The sequence below is a fragment of the Lynx canadensis genome, chromosome A3, assembly GCF_007474595.2.
Source record: "Lynx canadensis isolate LIC74 chromosome A3, mLynCan4.pri.v2, whole genome shotgun sequence".
NCBI lineage: Eukaryota > Metazoa > Chordata > Mammalia > Carnivora > Felidae > Lynx > Lynx canadensis.
The window spans coordinates 105,238,498-105,258,767 of record NC_044305.1 but is presented as its reverse complement, the minus strand read 5'-3'; the positions used below and the strand labels follow the sequence as shown (position 1 = coordinate 105,258,767).

Genomic DNA, 20,270 nt, shown 5'->3' with positions numbered 1-20,270 from the left:
AAATGCTTCTCTAGTTGAGGGCACCTGGATGGCTCAGCCCGTTGAGCATCCAACTCTTGATTTCAGCTCAGGTCATGATTCCAGGGTCGTGGGATCAAGCCCCACATCAGGCTCTGTGTGAGTGTTGAGCCTGCTTAAGATTCTCTCCCTCTGCCCCTTTTCCCTGATGTGTGCTCTCATTCTCTCTGTAAAATTTTTTAAAAAAAATTTTTAAATACTCCTCGGGGCACCTGGGTGGCTCAGTTGGTTGAGCATCCAATTCTTGATTTCCGTGCAAGTCATGATCTCATAGTTCATGGGTTGGAACCCCTGCATCAGACTCTGCACTGACAGTGTGGAGTTTGCTTGGGATTTTCTCTCTCCCTCTGCCCCTTCCCTTCTCATGCTCGCTCTCTCATTCTCTCTCTCTCTCTCAAAATAAACTTAAAAAAATATATTAAAAATACTTCTTTAGTTGATCAAAAGCCACAGCTCTAGGCTGCCAGTGCCCACTTCTGCCCCAGTATCTTTCTCAGTCCTCCATTTCATAGCAAGTAAAGTAAAGGCAGAGCAGAAGGCTTCCATATCAACAGTGGTTGTTAAATGTTATGGCTGTTACCTCAGCAGGAAATGAAGACTTTTGGGGAAAGTTAAAGGAACGGTGAGTAAAGACTGGAGTGCTTGTCACAGCTTTGTCACTAGCTATGTGGTGTCCTCAGCCCTAAAATCAGAAGAGTAATACCGTAACTACCATACAGAATGATTATAAGACATAGTAAGTTCTGAGGCTAAGATATCCTGTGTTGTCTGTAGAGTTATCACTACTTTAGCTTATCTTTTTGTAAGAATTATTTTGAAATGTTTTCAGAGTAACTAAATACTGACATAAATGCAAAAGTAGGAACTTTTGATTATTCACTCTATAAAGTTTTCTTCCAAAAAGACACTAAATTCTGATGGAAAATGTATCACTAGTGTTTTTTTTTTTTTACTCTCATCTTACTAGGTGTTTATCAGATCAGCAAACAAATCAAAGCTCATGATGGGAGTGTGTTCACACTTTGTCAGATGAGAAATGGAATGTTATTAACTGGAGGAGGGAAAGACCGAAAAATAATTCTGTGGGATCATGATCTGAATCCTGAAAGAGAAATAGAGGTAAGAATGAAAATGAAACATGAACATTTTAAAATATTAAGCCCTCTAAATGCATGTCTTTCATCCCACATTAAGATAACACACTTTCCTGGGAAATTGGTACACATTCTTGTCATTTCATTGTCTTAAAAAAAAAAAAAAAAAGGAAGAAGGAAAAAGGACCATTCATTAATAATTTGAAAAAGTAAAAACAATATATTGGTCAGAATAACTAGTTGTTTATTTCTGAGATTAGTTTATAGTGATCCAAAAATATAACCATGCATATTTAAAATTCAGACATTCATCTAATAAACTATCCAGTTCCAAGGCATACAAAATAAGCAGTTTGATTTTAAAACTTGAAAGTAATCTTTAGGGGCGCCCTGATGGCTCAGTCAGTTAAGCGTCTGACTTTGGCTCAGGTCATGATCTCACAATTCATGAGTTCAAGTCCCACATTGGTCTCACTGCTATTGGCACAGAGCCCACTTCAGATCCTCTGTCCCCTTCTCTCTCTGCACCTCCCTCTCTCTGTATCTCAAAAATAAAATAAAACATTTAAAACAAATTGGAAGTAATTTTAAACAGCGGGCTTAATGATAATTGCTAGTTATCTAAGTTTGTGTCTGCTTCATATCATGGACTAAGTGTATCCACAGATATTATGTGCTCAGTGAAAGTTTGCTAATTAAATTGAGGTCTGTCTCTGGATGTGAAATGGTTAAGAATAGTATTTTATAGGTCAGTGATTTTCAAAGCAAGGGCAAATTTCACTCAGTTTAGTGTTCTATTTTTTTTGTGATTTAAATTTTTAATTTAGGCTCAGTGTTTTCAACATGTAACATGTTTTCCAGACAAAATGTTTTCTAAAAAAGAGGATCCTGATAATACTGCTCTTGGTTTTATTTCCAAGAAGATAAGTCGAAAGGTTCCCTTTATCTCAACCTTAAGTTCACCAGGGAAATGTCACTTCCTTTACTATTTCTTTCTTTTTTTTTCACAGATAACTTACATTCTTTGTAATCAAAAGCTATACCATCTAGTTCATTCTTCCCCTCGCCATCAGTTTGGATTACCATTAGAATTCAATTATTCGTGTCCTCCTTTATAAAGAATTGTATTATTTCAGGGTCATTCCTTGGGCTTATTATTAATACACCATTCAGTGAGAGTATATACCATGTAACACATATGAGATTGATCTCCCAAGGAGTCCTATAAGGACAGTTATAACACTTCACAATATATTGCTTTTTAGTTAACAAAGAAATTTCACACGGGCTATTCTTACATTTTTATTCTTACAACAATTAAGAATAGGTAGGGCATATATTATTATTTCCCCATATTACAGATAAAGAAATTCGTCTTAGGCTAGCTAAATGATGTACCCAAAATAACATAACTGGTAAATAACAACACCAGACCACACTTTTCATGTGGTCTAATAGAACTTTTTCCTTTTTCCCCTACTTCTAGCCCTTAACTCTTGAGATCATATAAAATATAAATATAATAATTGACTAAAGCAGGGGCGCCTGGGTGGCTCAGTTAAGTGTCCAACTCTTGATTTCGGCTCAGGTCATGATCGTGGGATTGAGCCCTGTGTCGGAATCTTCACTGACATTGCAGAGCCTGCTTGGAGTTCTCTCTCACACTCTCTCTCTACCCCTCCCCAACTCGTATGCTCATGTGCACGTTTTCTCTGCCTCTCAAAGTAAATATTTTTTTTAAAAATTGACTAAAGCAAAGAATGTTGATAATAATGCATGATAACTTCTGTGTAATAAAATGTAATTGAACAAATAAACTTATTAGTATAATATTACCATATATGACTTTCAGTTTTGGAATTTTGTCATTTATTACCCCATAATTGCTTACAGCTATAAATGCAGTCTTCAGGTAGTAATTAATGCATGTTATTATCTATGGTGACTTTACAAATTTATCTTTTAGGTTCCTGATCAGTATGGAACAATCAGAGCTGTAGCAGAAGGAAAGGCAGATCAATTTTTAGTAGGCACATCACGAAACTTCATTTTACGGGGAACATTTAATGATGGCTTCCAAATAGAAGTACAGGTAAGATGTATGATTGTAACCAATTCTTCTAAATGTTTATTTTAGAGAGAGCGCATTCATGAGCAGCAGGGGGCGGGAAGAGGGGAGAGGGTGGGGGACAGAGGATCTGAAGCAGGCTCCACGCTGGCAGCAGAGAGCCCGATGTGGGGCTCAAACTCACTAACCATGAGATCATGACTTGAGCTGAAGTTGGATGTTCAACCAACAGAGCCACCCAGGTTCCCTGATGTATGATTTTAATCATTAACTGAATATTTTTGATGATACCCTTTGTTTCTTATAACAGTGGGTGTATTTCATTTTCAGGGTCATACAGATGAGCTTTGGGGTCTTGCCACACATCCCTTTAAAGATTTGCTCTTGACATGTGCTCAGGACAGACAGGTGTGCATGTGGAACTCAGTAGAACACAGGCTGGAATGGACCAGGCTTGTAGATGTGAGTAAAACAAAATGTGTTATAGTCTCCCCACAGAAACTCCCCAAACGGCAGTTGGGAGCAGCAAAGGAAAAAGGACTCAGCATTGGTTAAAACCAAGTATATTTATACAGTTTAGTAAAGGGGATGAAATAAGGATGAAAGTGTAATGTGAACCCACTTTAAAGAAGCAAATTAGGGCAAAAGCTCAATTTTTCTGTCAGTTTCAGAAAAATCAAAAAAATTTCACATATTTATGGAGCATTAATTGTCACAGAAATGTTTGGGCCTCTGGTGGTGTTGCAGTTGGATTCTATGTAAGCACTGCTCACTAACAGACTCTACTTTCTGCTTTTTGAGTTGATCTCTCACTGTATTTTCTCCCTACCCCACCCAGACATCCACCTTTTCTAGCCTAAGTGTGTATACACGTTCTTTGCAGACTAAGGAACTGTATACATGTTTGTTGTTATTATCCTTATTGTTACACTGCCTAGCCACAAGCTGGCTGTCCTTTTCCCTCACCACTTTGCCCACATACCCTTCCTGCTCTGAAATTCTTTTACCTCATATCCATGTGATATTTTTCATTGGCTACAATAAAGTTGATCGGAATTCTGTGATTATATGAAACCAGTTATTTTCAGATGTCTTTGCCACTATCCCATAGATCTAGGGAGACTTTCTCATGTACTCCCCAACAGCTGTCTGTCTCTCTTCTAGGAACCAGGACACTGTGCAGATTTTCATCCAAGTGGCACAGTGGTGGCCATAGGAACGCACTCAGGCAGGTAGGGTCTTGAAGGGAAATGTGAGCTGAGTAATCTGAAGTGGTGGGATGATTAACTTATTCAGGAATGTTCTCAATCTGATCTAGAGAATTAATCTCTTAAGTGGCATATGAATATGCGTGTTGCTCTTACCTGCTATGTATCCTCATTCAATCATTCCGTAATTATTTCTTGAGCACCTACCATTTGTTGGACACTCCTGTGGGCATTCAGACTACTTCAGTGTGCAAAACAAAAATCCCTGCCCCTTTGGAGCCCATGTTTTACTATGTGTGGGTGGAGGCAGAATAAAAAATAAATATTATAACGAATTAAGTTAGAAAATGTTAAAAGCCATGAAGGTAGGGGTGGGGCACTGAGTATATTAAGAGGGATTGGGAGAGGGTGCAGTGCAAAATGATAGAGTGGTTAGGATAGGCTTCATTGAGAAAGTAGTAATTCTGCTGACTTGACTCTCCTTGGTGGAACTTTTTATGGTGTCAGAAAATTTGTCATCTCTTTTTTTTTTTTTTTTTTGGTTTATTTATTTTTGAGAGAGAGAGAAAATGCAAGTGGGGTAGGAGCAGAGAGAGGGAGACACATAATCCAAAGCAGGGTCCAGGCTCTGACCTGTCAGAGCCTGACGAGGGGCTCAAACTCACAAACTGAGATAATGACCTGAGCCTAAGTTGGATGCTTAACCGACTGAGCCACCCAGGCACCCCTTTACTCATTTTTTTTTTAAGGAAAGGGATTTGAAACTGAAATAACCCAATTGAGCTTTTATAAATTGCTCTATAACTTTTGTCATCCTTTTTTTTTTTAATTTTTTTTTTTTAACGTTTATTTATTTTTGAAACAGAGAGAGACAGAGCATGAACGGGGGAGGGGCAGAGAGAGAGGGAGACACAGAATCGGAAACAGGCTCCAGGCTCCGAGCCATCAGCCCAGAGCCCGATGCGGGGCTCGAACTCACGGACTGCGAGATCGTGACCCGAGCTGAAGTCAGACGCCCAACCGACTGAGCCACCCAGACGCCCCCATCCTGTCTTTTTTTAATGTTACACAGATAGATAATAAAGGTTTATTTCCTGAAATTGTTACTAATTACTTGTCTTTACAGACCTTACATAGTACCTGTCATTAATAACCTTAATAAGTAACATGTATTTATTATCTGTATATTCTTGAGTCCTTTTTATTGCTTCTGCTAGTAAGAAGCCCTCATCACAACTAACTTAATTTCTTTATTAAAAAGGCAGAAGAGGGGCGCCTGGGTGGCGCAGTCGGTTAAGCGTCCGACTTCAGCCAGGTCACGATCTCGCGGTCCGTGAGTTCGAGCCCCGCGTCAGGCTCTGGGCGGATATCTCAGAGCCTGGAGCCTGTTTCCGATTCTGTGTCTCCCTCTCTCTCTGCCCCTCCCCCGTTCATGCTCTGTCTCTCTCTGTCCCAAAAATAAATAAACTTTGAAAAAAAAAATTTTTTAAATAAATAAATAAAAAATAAAAAGGCAGAAGAAAAATATGAAGTAAATTTCCAAAAGTTAAACCGATAGGAAATGTGGAATGCTGATTTCTGATGAGGTGAAACTATCTTGAACACACTTATACAAACACTTTTGTTTATATGATAAACATTTCAAATCAGCCAGTTCATTTAATTCTAAAGTTAGTCATCTGGAGTTTTTTGTTGTTTTTTTTTTATAGCAAGTTTTCCCCCTTTGGTTGTTGGATACAAATTAACACCTCTAGAAAGTCAAAACATTCAAGTTTCTTCTCCTTTATAGCACTACAAAACTTTCAGAATCATGGAAAAACATCTCCAATGATAAACTGTGAAACATGGATATGTACTAGAGATGCTATTTGACTGATTCTGAAATAATTGTATTTTAGAATTAGGGTGCTAGGGAGGGAGATTAAGTGAAACTTGCAAATATAGACAGCTTTACTATCTCAGATTTCTCCAAAATGCATGTTGGTATTAGATTATTACTTCAACTTAGGTATATGGCAGGTCACTTTGTAGGATTTGACGGAAATTATTTTTTGTTTTACAAAAAAGTCTTAGGCACATAAGAAACAACCTGAGCTAGAAAGTATTAAACTCGTTTTCAGAAAACCACAAAGGAGTTCACTTCAGATTTTTTGGGCAGCTGAACAAATGTCAACAAATGCTGAAGCTAAGACCTTGTACTAAATTATTTTTATATATTTCTTTAAATTTTCACAAGAGTGCAACAAAATATTTATTAGTATCTCCATTGCACAGACAGGAAACCAAGACCCATAGAGCTTATCACTTGAAATTGAGCTAGGATTTGAACTCAGGTTCCATATGGTTCCAAAGCTGATCTCTTTCCACTACTCCATCAATGCTCCTTGACACATGCTTATGGTGTTTGTAGCATTACTTAGAAGTATTGTAAGGAAAGTTTACCTTTGAAGGTTAAATCACTGGCTGACAGATTTTAGAAACATTTACTATTTATACAAAGAAATTAAACACTGAATAGAGTGCAAGGGGTAAAGGGATTTGAGTCATTGAGACACAGCACTTCATTCAATGAATGGAGCCGGGTGTGTGTGTGTGCGCGTGCACAATATATACAGAGCCCCAATTTTTAAGGAAAAACTAATCTGATTTAAATACACTAAAGTTATTTTCTAAGATTTATATAGCTGCAAAGTCGTCATTAACCAGCTTAAAATGAAAAGTCACTCACTTAATTTAAGTGACATAAACTAAAGTCAATCATTTCCTCTTGGAGGTGTGAGTAGAAAACACCTTATAAATGAGAGTGATGGGATAACTAAATAAAAACTGGAGATTATTTAGAATCTAAGAGAAATGTCATTATGCATGTTCATTCTGTATGTTATTCCTGTCTTTGGTTTCGCATCTAGTTAGATTCTGTTGATTCCTGGAGAACTTTCTCTTTTATTTTTATTTTTTACCTGGGTCTGTGACTACCTGGCTGTAGTGTCTAAACTGAAAATTCCTCAGTGTAGCCAGATCAGATTATGATCACTGACCCCTCACCCTGAAAAAAAAAAAAAAAAAAGTCATACACTTAGGGCAAGGAATTTTTTTTTTTTTAATATAATGCAACACGTGTATGATCCAGAGAAAGTGACTAGCAAAATCTTTAAAGATCTTTTCGTGTCCAAATCTAGAAATCTACTTCTTGGAATCAAGAAGTAAGCACAAGTGTAGATAAATTATTATAGTGATAAATAAAATTATGATTTAAAGCAATGTATATAACTGGGGTGCCTGGGTGGCTCATTCGGTTAAGCATCCCACTTAGTCTCAGGTCATGGTCTCACGGTTCATGAGTTTGAGCCCCACGTCAGGCTCTGTGCAGACAGCTCAGAGCCTGGAGCCTGCTTCGGATTCTGTGTCTCCCTCTCTCTATGCCCTCCCCCCACTTGCTCGCGCTCTCTCTCTCTCTCTCAAAAATAAAACATTAAACAAAAATTTTTTAAATAATGTATTACTGTTACAATTTCTAAGGGAAACAAAAGTGCATACCCCTAAGGGGACATAGTTCTTCCTTAATGTGCTAATCCTCACATAATAAGGATCCTTTTTAACAGCTTTATTGAGGTATATATAACTCATATATCATAAAAGTCACCCATTTAAAGTATTATTATATTATTTGTGGCCAAGTAATATTCTGTTGTAGGATATACCTTCATCAGGTAGTTGGTAGATATTTAACTTATTTCCACTCTTTGGCTAGTATGAATACTGCTGCTATAAACGTTCATATACAAGTTTCTGTGTGGACATATGTTTTCAGCTCTCTTGAGCATATAGTAAGGAATAGAGTTGCTGGGCCATGTGATAACTCTGTGTTTAACATTTTGATGAACAACCAACTTGTTTTCCACAGTAGCTACGTCATTTTACAATTCCACCAGCAAAGTATGAGGGATCCAGTTTCCCCACCTAACCTCCAGCTTTTGTCATTGTATTTTGATTATAGCCATCATAGTGGATGTGAAATGCTTTTTTGTTATGGTTTTGACTTGTATAGCCTCTTTAGAGAAATGTCTATTCACATCCTGTGCCCATCTTTGAATTGGTTTGTCTTTCTATTGTTGAGTTGTAAGGATCCTTCATATATTCTGGATTTAGTACCTTATCAGATATATGATTTGCAAATATTTGCTCTTGTTCCAAGGATTGTCTTTTTACTTTCTTGATGGTAACATTTATGACACAGAAGTTTTAAAGTTTTATATAGTCCAATTCATCTATTCTTTCTCTTGTTTCTTTGTCATAAGGATTTACTCCATTGTTTTATCCTAGGAACTTTCGAGTTTTAGCTCTTACCTTTAGGTCTCTTGATTCATCTTGAGTTAATCTTCGCATATGGTGTAAGGCAGATCTCCACCTTCATTCTATTGCATGTGGGTATCCAGTTGTTACAGCAACATTTCCCCACTGAATGGTATTGATGCTCTTGTCGAAAGTCAGTTGAATAAATGTATTTGTTTCCATCTGGATTCCAAATACTATTCCATTGGTCTATATGTCCATCCTTGTGGCAGTACCACAGCCTTGATTATTGTAGCTTTGTAGTAAATTTTGAAGTTAGGAAATGTGAGTCCTCCAACCTCCAACTTTGGGGGGGGGGTTTGCTTTTTTGTTTTGTTTTCTTGAGGTTGTTTTGGCTATTCAGGATCCTTTGAATTTCCACATGGATTTTAAGATCAGTTTTATCCATTTCTACAAAGAAGCTAGCTGGCATTTTGATAGGAATTTTTTTCAGTAGGTCAGTTTGGGGAATGTCAATATCTTAACAATACTAAGTCTTTTAATTTATGAACAGATGTTTTTCCATTTATGGAGGTCTTCAGTTTCTTCCAAAAATGTTTGTTTTTATTTTAAATTCCAGTTAGGTAATATACAGTGTAGTATTAGTTTCAGGTGGGGGCGCCTGGGTGGCTCAGTCGGTTAAGTGCCCGACTTCAGCTCAGGTCATCGTCTCACAGTTCGTGAGTTCGAGCCCCACGTGCTTGAATAGCTCAGAGCCTGAAGCCTGCTTCAATTCTGTGTTTCCTCCCTCTCTACCCCTCTCCTGCTCATGCTCTCTTTCTCCCTCAAAAAAATAAAATAAAAATTTAAAAAAACATTTAGTTTCAGGTGTACAACGTATGTAGTGATTCAACACTTCCATGCAACACCCAGTGCTCATCACAACAAGTGCACTCTAATCCCCATCACCTATTTCACCCACCCCCTCACCCACCTACCCTCTGGTAACCATCAGTTTGCTCTCTGTAGTTAAGAGTCTGTTTTTTGGTTTGCCCCTCTCATTTTTCCCTTTGCCCGTTTGCTTCATTTCTTAAATTCAACATGAGTGAATTCATATGGTATTTGTCTTTCATTGATTGACTTAATTCACACAATGTTATGTCCTCTAGGTCCATCCGTGTTGTTGCAGATGGTAAGGTCTCATTCTTTATGGCAGTTGAATATTCCACTGTGTATTTACCACACTGTCTCATTTTCTCATTTTTTTAAATTTGGGTTTCTTCTTTTAGTTTTTTTAAGTTCATTTATTTTTTGAGAGAGAGAGCCAGAAAGCACACATGAGCAGGGCAGGACCAGCAAGAGAGGAAGAGAGAGAATCCCAAGCAGGCTTCAAGCTCTCAGTGCAGAGCCCAACATGGGGCTCAATCTCCCAAACCTGTGAGATCGTGACCTGAGCCCAAACCAAGAATAGGTCATTTAACTGACTGAGCCACCCAGGCACCCCTAAAATTTGGGTTTCTTGATGGGATTTAAAGTTTTTCATAGAACTAACAATAAATGTAAACCTGAACTATTATGAATTTGGAAGTTTATAATCTCTAAATTATTGGTAAAAATACATTCTGCTTGATTTTTCCAAGACCCCAGTTGACTATCCTTCCCCTTCCTGTTTTTTGAAACCAGTTTTTCAAAGGCACTTAATCTTTATACCACCTCTGGACCTCAGAGGAACCACAGATACCATCCCATCAGGATGTCAGGTCTATGTCAACTCAAAATTCTCCAAGTAACTTTCACAGAACTTTACTCTGGTCTTGGGTTCTATTTCCAAACCAACATACAGTATTTAAAGAGTGAGTTTTTGCCACAGTCATTTTATAGGCTGGTAAATGGAGGTGAGACCCACAGAATTAGAGAAATCAGTAGACCTGAAGTGATGATAAGGAGAATAAAAAGCAAGGATTAAAGTTGAAAATTGTTTCAAAGAAAGGAATCCACAAAATTGAGTCAGTATATAGAACAAGTATGTTCTATACATAGTAATGTACTATACATAGTAATGTATAACATATACGGATGGAAAGGAGAGTGGACAGACTCAGAGAAATGACTTCAGAGAAGATGCCAGAATTTCTTCTGGTCTACAGTGATAGTGACAGCTTTGACAAGGAAGCAAGCTGGGAAAGTGAGCCTGGTTACTAGATGGGTAAAGAATTTAGTTGACCTGGAATCATAAAACCTTTGACCTGGAGAGACTTAAGTGATCTGGCTCAGCTCCTCAAATTTGATGGTGACTATAACTTTGGCAAGCTAGCAATGTAGCTAATAACTAAGTTCTTCTTGATACCTAAACAGTGGAATCCAAACTTGTTAGCCTGGCCTTTAAAAAAAATTTTTTTTAATATTTATTTTTGAGAGAGAGAGAGAATGGAAGAGAATGAAAGAGATAATATGAGTGGGAAAGGGACAGAGAGAGACAGAGAGACAGAGAGAATGAGTGGGGGAGGGGCAGAGAGAGAGGGAGACACAGAATCTGAAGCAGCTCCAGGCTCTGCGCTGTCAGCACAGAGCCTGATGTGGGGCTCGAACCCACAGACCATGAGATCATGGCCTGAGCTGAAGTCGGGCATTCAACCGACTGAGCCACCCAGGAGCCCCTAAGCTTGTTAGCCTGGCCTTTAAAGCTCATTAAAAATCTTTCCCGCAGCACTCTAGCCAGCATGGTCAAGTTGTTGTCCTTTATAAACATGCCAGCCCTTTTTGTAGTTTCTTGTCTAGTGCTCTCCACCTGTCTGTTTCTTGCCACATTTGGTACAATGAAATCCTAGAGCACCCATCTCCACAGTGACTACACCCTGCTCTGAGACTTCATAAACCTTATAACTTGTATAACTTCCAAATATTTACCACTTTATGAACTCATTCTGTCTCCTCAATTAGATTATAAACTATTCTGCCTCCTTTGCTAACTCCTTTTTTCTCTGGATCTCTGAATGTTAGTGTATCTCAAAGACATAGAGCACTTTCCATGCATCATCTCCTTCCCTTGTGTGATATTAGTGAAAAGCCCAAGGGTCAGAGGCTCTGTCACCTGACTGGTTGGTTGATAACTGGTCAGATGTTTTGAAATCAGAGCATGTCGTTGTTTTTTATTTGTAAAATAAGAAGGTTGAATTGGGCTTCTCTTCCCCCTGTTTTGTGGCTTTACATTTTTCTGATTATAAAAGCCATATTCCTATTCTTATAAGTAGAAGATCATAAAGAAGGAGGGGGACAGCGCAGGGCATGGGGGGGTGGGTTACAAACCTGCCACCCAGAGGACACACTTTATATGAGCATGAATATTTTTTTAACTCTTATTAGGAACGTATATATTCATTTAGGGATTTTAAAATACGATACTGTCCATCTCTAAAATCTTGATTCTTTTCTTGCCACTAAAGACATCAATATAGTATCTTTTTAAAAAGATAAATGATGGTACTACATTTTGGTACTTGACCACAAGTCAGATTAAGTGTATGACCAAAGATTTCCAGTCTGTGATACATTTAGAAGGATCCATTAGGTCCTACAGGACGTAAAAGTCCCAATAATGATTCCAAATTATCTTAAAGCAGAAGCTTGGTTCCAGTGTATATATTCCGTACTGGAATAAAAATACATACAGTTCAGCACAGTGAAAACGTAAATATTTCTTGAAAATTCCCTTCGCTATAGAATTTCTCATCTTCTGTGTACATTTATTAGAAACAGAGGTCCTGGGCCCAAAAGTCTTTTCTGAAAGCTAGAACATAATTCATGTAATGGAAAGGGTAAGAGCTTTAAAATTATTGCTAAGGTCCTATTGGAAGTTGGATTCTTTCTATAGCAAAGTTGTTGAATTACTTGCCTAAAGCAGATTAATTAACTTTTGGTATATAATTAAAGAAATAGAAAACGTAGGCAGGGTTTTTATTTTATTTTGGATCGCTACCATCTCTAATCAGTAAACAACGCAGAGCTTTAGGTTTCTACATCTTACACCAACAGACATTCTGGGTTTTTGTTTTTGTTTTGTTTTGTTTTCACTACCTTTTAAGGGAATTACAAAAAGAGAAAATTATTTGCAGTTTTCCTAGGAAGTTTAAACTGACTTGGAAACAGTCTTAAAACAGTAGTTGGGGCTCTCCAAATAAAGAATGGCAATTTTTCAAATGCCTGAGAAAGTATAATAAAGTTTCCATAAACTCATTAAAAACTTGAAACCTGATACCTACAGTGTAGTGTTGTCATCTCATTGTTCTTTAGGTCTGTCTGCTCAGTCTGAGTTGGAATATTTTGTGCCCTTACTCTGAAAAGGCAATTCACTTGGCTTCACCTTTGGCATTTCTTGGCTCAGATGAGTTTCACGGTGGTAGCTATAAAAATTGATTAATGAGGGGGCGCCTGGGTGGCTCAGTCAGTTAAACATCCTACTCTTGATTTCAGCTCAGGCCATGATCTCATGGTTCGTGAGTTCAAGTCCCACATTGGGCTCCTTCCTTGCTGACAGTGTGGAGCCTGCTTGGGATTCTCTCTCTCTCTCCCTCTCTCTCTCTCTATGCCCCTCTCCTGCTTGTGCGTAAGCGTGTTCTTTCTTTCTCTTCTCTCTCTCTCTCAATAACTAAATCAGTCTTTTTAAAAAATTGATTAATGAATTACATTCTCAGAAGAAACCTATAATCTGTGGGTACTGTCTAGTTGCAGTAAAGTTACACACCTTTTGAAATGGAAATGATCAGCAAACTTGCAGCATAGAGCTTCAGAGTCAGTTTCCTAATTTTGGCCATAAGTATTCATAAATAGAAGCTATTTCTCTTATCCAAACTTATAAATTAGGCTAGCTACCTAGAAGCTTGCACCCTTAGTTCACAAGCTACTCAAACGCACTCAAAGTTAGAGAGGGAGAGAGCCAAACCATAAGAGACTCTTAAAAACTGAGAATAAAACTGAGGGTTGATGGGGGGTGGGTGATGGGCATTGAGGAGGGCACCTGTTGGGATGAGCCCTGGGTGTTGTATGGAAACCAATTTGACAATAAATTTCATATTTAAAAAAATGTATTTCTTTTATCTGAAGGGGAAATGGTCTCTTTCCAGGTTTTAGTTTTAAGACTTCAAAATTGTAAGGAACTGTCATTATGATTTCTATATTGGCTGATTTTAGTGGTGAATTTTTCCATCTTAAAAACAAAACTTGTTGCTTTTTTCCTTGCTAAAACTTGTCTTTTGTCATGTTCAAGAGTTATGTTATACTTGTTTATTCATTCTCCATATATGTATTTAGTGACTGATATGAGCCAGGCAATGCCCAACTCTAAATTCCTCCAACTAGCTGTGTGTGCTGTCTGTACCCTGCCCTCCTCTCACTTACCCAGTCTCTAGTTGTCTGTCCTTAGTTCCCAGTCTTTGCTTTATACCTCATATCTTGCCATGCTTTTCTGAAACACATCCCCCTCCTTCAAGTGCTCTTAGAGAAAGGTTTGATAAGTCATTTATTATATAGTGGAATTTAAGTCATTATTTAACCTCCAAAAAGCTTTTACATTTTGACTTTTCCTGTAAATGTGAATGAAAAACTATTTTTGAAAGAATTGAGCTGTGTGCATGTATGAAGGTATTGGAAGGTCAGAGCGCCCCCTGGTGATTCATTTGAAATCACACCAAATGAATGGCCCTCTGCCTTCCCCTCCCACCTTCATACTGTCTGTGCTCCTTCCCATCTCCATAGCTGTGCAGCTGTCACTCTTCCTGCTTGAACTGCCTGTACCTCTTTCCCGCAGCATTCAGCTCAACCAATCCTACATCCTTCCTAAAGGTTTTTCTGTGTCCTCTATCATTCACTTCCATTCTGTGAGTTCCTCTGTTGTATATGGTCACCATCACTGAGATTGGCACTTAATTGTTCTTTGTTTCAATTGGCTCTTTTCTTCTTCCCCATCTCGAGTATAATCTTGAAAAAAATTAATCCTGTCATCTTAACTTTGTGGTTAGATGGTGCCTAGCAAAGAGACACAGTTGGCATTCAATGAATACCTAAATAGAAATGAGAACATGCCTAGGCCCACATATTTATATTGTATTTAGCAATACTCTGCAAATGAGTTCATCCTTCATTAGAAGGACACATGTCATCATGTCATACTTCAGGGCATTGTTAAAATTCGTTAAAGTTTTTTAAAAGGGAAAAAAGCAATTTTTTTTTCTTTAAGTGCTGACATCTGAAGAAAATTTTGATTTTTACTTCTTAATAGGTGGTTTGTTCTGGATGCAGAAACCAGAGATCTAGTTTCTATCCACACAGATGGGAATGAACAGCTCTCTGTGATGCGCTACTCAGTAGGTAGGCAGATTGACCCCCATCCTGGCATTCACAGCATTTCTCTGAAAGTGCATTTTTTCACTTCCAATAAAACTAACTATTTTTTTTCCTACTCTCTAGACTTGTTAAGTATTGAATATGTTTCCCCCAGTATCAGATTAAATTCTGCAGGAGACTGCAAAAGAACTTCTAAAGTTAAACAACATTATAAATCATCAAGCAAATTTAGAACAAACTGTTACAACTGCTTTTGCAATTGAAAGCAGAATATAGTACAGTCAAATCCCATTTTAGGGGAATTACACACATACTTAGAATTTTGGATAGGTATTAGACTGACTGTTACATCTATTTAGCAACCTTTTTTTATATGTAAGAAAATAGAAATTATAGTAATGTTCAAAATACACTGTGATAGAACCTATTCAGGTTCTTTAAAATCTAGTTACATTATTACTGGCTACATAGTAATGATTGGTTTTGTTACTTAGATAAAATACTCAGCTCATTATAAGAATTTGATAAATTCATTTAGCCTTATTTGAATAATTCTTTACACCTTATTCAAAATGTTAATTATGTTCTCACAGTAGTCCAATTCCTTTTCCCCATTATTAATATGGTTTTGATTCATATTCTTCCCTGGAGTTAGTGTGAGTGACTTTTGCTTATATTTGAAAATCTGTTCCAGTAGTTGTTGGATCAGTGTGGGATCCAAAGGATTTTTTTGATTGCTTCTAAGTTGTTTCAAAGGAACCACAGAATACTGTTCTCTGAGTTGAACGTGGAAGGAAAAGTATTTGCTTCAAGCTATAAGCCTGGCAAGTTATCTTAAGGCAGAAAAGGTATTCTGTTTGGTTTTTTAGTCTCTACTAACAAATTACTGCAAGTGTAGTAGTTAAAAATCCAAAGGTCAGTTAGACTTTATTGACCATCTGTTAAGTGGTAAGAACAATAGAAGAGACCATGAAAGAAGAGAATATAGTCCATTCCCAAGAGACTATAGTTAGAGAAGTCATGTATGCTCCACTGAAATGAGCAATTGTACCCTCGGCTTGTGAGTACTGGGTACCTAGATCCATAAGACAGGTTAACCTTCCTGGGGCCATATTGTAGCTACCTAGAAGAAGATGAGGCTAGGGTCCAGGGCCTGTGAGTTCTCTGAAAATTTGACTGTTGTTCAAGTGCGCTTAGTGATGGAAGGATTTATTCATCAAATACCAAATACCAGTTAAATTCATGAGATTTAGCAACATTTTTAAAATAGCATTTAATACAGGTCCAATAAAGTAGCAGCAAATGAATCCATCAGTACATTTCTCTAGTTAACACTTTTTCCTGTCTCATTCTAGATGGCACCCTCCTGGCTGTAGGATCTCATGACAACTTCATTTACCTCTATGTAGTCTCAGAAAATGGAAGAAAATATAGCAGATATGGAAAGTGCACTGTAAGTGGTTGAAGTAAAATAAACTAAGCTGGAAAATTGCTGGAAAATTTTACTTCTGTTAAAAAGTTAAATGTTTACATTGATGTTTCCATTATTTTCTATCTTTCACTGCTTTAAACTTTAATCTCACTCTGTGAAAATGAAGATTACTTGACAGCAAAATACTGCAGTTTCCTGTGTGCTTTAGAAATACTTCTTCTTTTGGGGTTCCTGGCTCAGTCGGTTAAGCATCCAACTCTTGATTTCATCTCAGGTCATGATCTCAGTAATGAGATCGAGCTCCGTGTTGGGCTCTGTGCTGAGCATGGAACATGCTTAAGATTCTCCCCCTCTCCCTCTGCCCCCTCCTTTGCTTGCATGTTCAATTTCTCTCTCTCTCTCTCCCAGCCCTCCCCGCCCCCATCTCAAAAAAAAAAAAAAAAAAATTTCTCCTTTTGATGGGAGTTTAATACTTCTTTTTGACTCGATTTAAGGCAATTTCTTAAACCACAGCTGTGTCCATAGGAAACCCTTAGAATAATAACACTTCTTGAAAATGGAGTAAGTCAGAAATGAAAGGGTAATCTCACTTTTAATCCCGGTGTCCCACATTCTTGCCCACCCCCAACACCCTGCAGTTTCCTGTGTCACCTCTCTTACCACTGAAAGTAATTTATTAAGAGAGTTAACAGAAGCATATTTCCTTCAATTTGTTGTCCTGATTGAGTAGGTTATCATTGTAAGGTAAAGATTCGATTTAATTCTGTGGACATACTGAGTACTTACCTTATTGACAGTGTTCTGCTAATTTAAGAAATGTTCTGGACACCAGGAATATGAGATTTTTGTTTCTTCAAAAAGTATACATTTGAGCTGAGGGCAGGATAAGAAAGGCAGGTAGTATACTATAGTGTCAAGGGCACATGTTTGGGATCAAACTACCTGAATTTGAATTCTTATTTCACCACTTACAAGCTAGTGTGACCTTGGGCAAGTTACTTAAACCTTCTGTTTCAATTTTCTCATCTATAAAAATGAGGATAATAGCAGTTTTCTACTTCACTGGATTAAAATAAGTTAATACATATGAAGTATTTCAAATAGTGCTTGGCAAATAATAGGTTACTCAGTATGTGGTAACTATTATTTTTATAGAAAATGAGGTAGCATGGTGTGTGTGTTAGGAAATTAGGGCTAGAAAACTGATGAATTAGTGATTAGTGGCAGCACAGATCCAAAATAGTTTTAGGGAGAGAAATAAAAGAATTTGTTTTTAGAAGCATGTACATGAGCAAAACCCATTTACTAGTCAGAGAAGAGGCTTGTTTATTTATTTTGTGTATGTGCACCTAAAACCAGCCTATAAACAGTCTACAAGCAACCTCAAAGTTTTAGAATTTATCCAAAATTATTTTTTTTGCCTTGACAACAATTATGAATCATTACCCAGTAATCTATTAAAATCTCTTTTAATTGATTTATTATCTTCGTGATGTGGAATAGTACAGTAATGCCTCTTTGCACCACATGAGTAAGTGAAATGCTCCGCTGAAAGGAATTTTCGGTTACTGAGGTTTACCCCACCAGGCACCAAGTTTTTAATTATTTTTTACCTCAACCTTTTAAAAAAGTCCATGTCTTAGTAAACAGAGTATATCAATTATAATTTAATGGTGGAATCATAAAATTTTCCAGGCAGCCTTGTAGCACACACTTGGCTCAGCCCTCATTTTACTGATAAAGAGACTGAGTTTCAGAAAAGATAAAGGACTTGGCCTTGGTTGCATCTTGACATGGTGGCAAACTTGGGGCCGGAGCCCTCTTCTCCTCTCTTAGTACGGCAGACTTTCCACTGTAATGATAATGCCTCGGGTTTTTCAGTATTTGTCTCATTGTCCTGAGAATGACCTTGAGAGTGTTGAGAAATGTCTCAATTGCATGAGACTTAGCCTTCTCCAGTTAAGCAGCTTTTATCTTGAAAGCATTTGAAAATATTATTTTGAGATCTCCTTCGGAACTGTTAAAGTTGATAGTGCTGTTTGAGCCTGTAATGAGAGGCTCAGCTATTCTGCTTTTCTAATTATCTTGTGTTTTGTACTTTGCTTCCAGCTGTCACTTCTCCTTGCTGTCTGCTTCCACCAGCTGGTGTTACAGTTTCATGTTGACCGCTTTTATCTGGTGTCTGTTAGGGTAGAGGACAGACAGAACCGAGCTAATGCTGGTTTTGCCGGTCATAGATTTGACTTTAGGCCAGTTAGTTAACTTCTTTAAATCTTGATTTTATTATCTTAAAATTGGACATTTTAATAGTTCCTACTATATAGGATTGTTGTGAAGATTAGGAACTATTCACGGTTGCAGATACAAATGCTGTTTTCTATTTCAATTCCAATATTTTCCTATTACTAGTCAATATTTTAAGTAACCAGCATAGCTGCAGAAGCCTATTTATTTAGAATTTTTAGAGAATGTCTCTCTAATGAATTTAAGCAAGCAGTTGGAGCCTGTCCCTCTTGATGGCATCACTTTTTGTGGAAATGTCAGATGAGAAGATGACTGGTACCAAGAACACCAAGGAGCATGTCTCAGTAAAAGGCAGCTAACTGATGATGTGTGAGTCCCTCATCGGTGGCTTGCTTGACAAGGTTGTGACAGGCCAAGGCCTTGCTCACTGTAATAAGCTAAAAAAACAAAACAAGACCCTTTTAGAGACATGGACTTATATCACACAGGTTCTCCTGTGTAAAATACCAATTTACAAGAGCTATAACTGATAAGGGACTGAATCCTAGTTTCCTCTGGCCAACCAGCTTTCCTCTCCATAAGCAGGCCTCAGGAAACCAACTCGTAATCAGAATGCTAGTTTATTCATTTAAAATAAGATCTATAAATGCCAAGGGAACAGGACATGCACATCCTCCAGCCAGTACTTCCCTTTAGACAAAAATTGCATGTGTAACCAGAGTATCATGAGGAAGTGAGCAAGCCTGGCACCTCGATCCCCAGTAGGTCAGTAGCTTCCCCTGGAAGTGGTCCTGGTTCAGGTCCCTCTACCCTAGACCTTAGGTGGTACTGTCCACATTTGCCTCTGCGGCTCTGTTTACGTGCTGACCACCCTGCCGCCACCACCTGCACAGCACTTGCTGTGGACAGATTCATACGCGTGGTCAGGTTGTACTCTAGACTTGCTGGCCTTGGACCTATTAGGGCTCTTGTTTCTTTGCTCTTTTCTGCCTTGACTTATTTGATGTCATTTCTAAAGTTTAATTCCCACTGTAGTTTCCATAAACACACAAAATTTATTCTTCCATTTCATTGAAATTTACATGCTGTTATGTAGCAGATATTCCCCCTCAAACGCCTCAAGTTTGTTTCTACACATGTGGTCTTGGAACTTCTCTTTGAAGGAACCCTAGTGATCTTCCAAGAAATGATCTTCTCTCCATGAGCCTGACCTCTCTGGGCTGGCTGAGGGATAGAGAGGAAGAGACATAGAATGGAGTCATCCTGGGGCTCTGGGGTGGTTCAGTCAGTTAAGCGTCCCACTTTGGCTCAGGTCTTGATCTCACGGTTCAAGCCCCACACCGGGCTCTCTGCTGTCAGCGTAGGGCCCACTTCGGATCCTCTGTCCCCCCTCTCTCTGCCTCTTCCCCACGCTTGCTCTCTTCCCTGCTCTTTCAAAAATAAACATTAAAAAAAAAAAAAAAAAAAGGAATGGAGTCATCCCTCCATACTGTTTCTGTGTGGCAGCCTTTCATTTTCTCTTCTGTGGCCTGTCTGCCATCTCACTTCCCGCGTTTGCCCCTGGGAGCGCACCATCTTCCTGCTGCCCTTGGGTT

At 38.1% G+C, this 20,270-nt stretch overlaps 1 protein-coding gene across 9 annotated transcripts in view; it reads left to right on the top strand.

Moving 5' to 3' along the window:
• The window catches only part of EML4 (EMAP like 4), a 161,713-nt gene that overhangs the window by 127,987 nt on the left and 13,456 nt on the right, over nt 1–20,270 (top strand). For all 9 annotated transcript variants that reach the window (XM_030311215.1, XM_030311216.1, XM_030311213.1 and 6 more), the window contains 6 exons: nt 986–1,137; nt 3,079–3,204; nt 3,511–3,642; nt 4,345–4,412; nt 14,935–15,023; nt 16,355–16,452. In XM_030311215.1, the coding sequence (XP_030167075.1) occupies nt 986–1,137; nt 3,079–3,204; nt 3,511–3,642; nt 4,345–4,412; nt 14,935–15,023; nt 16,355–16,452 (665 nt within the window). The remainder of the gene's footprint in view (nt 1–985; nt 1,138–3,078; nt 3,205–3,510; nt 3,643–4,344; nt 4,413–14,934; nt 15,024–16,354; nt 16,453–20,270) is intronic.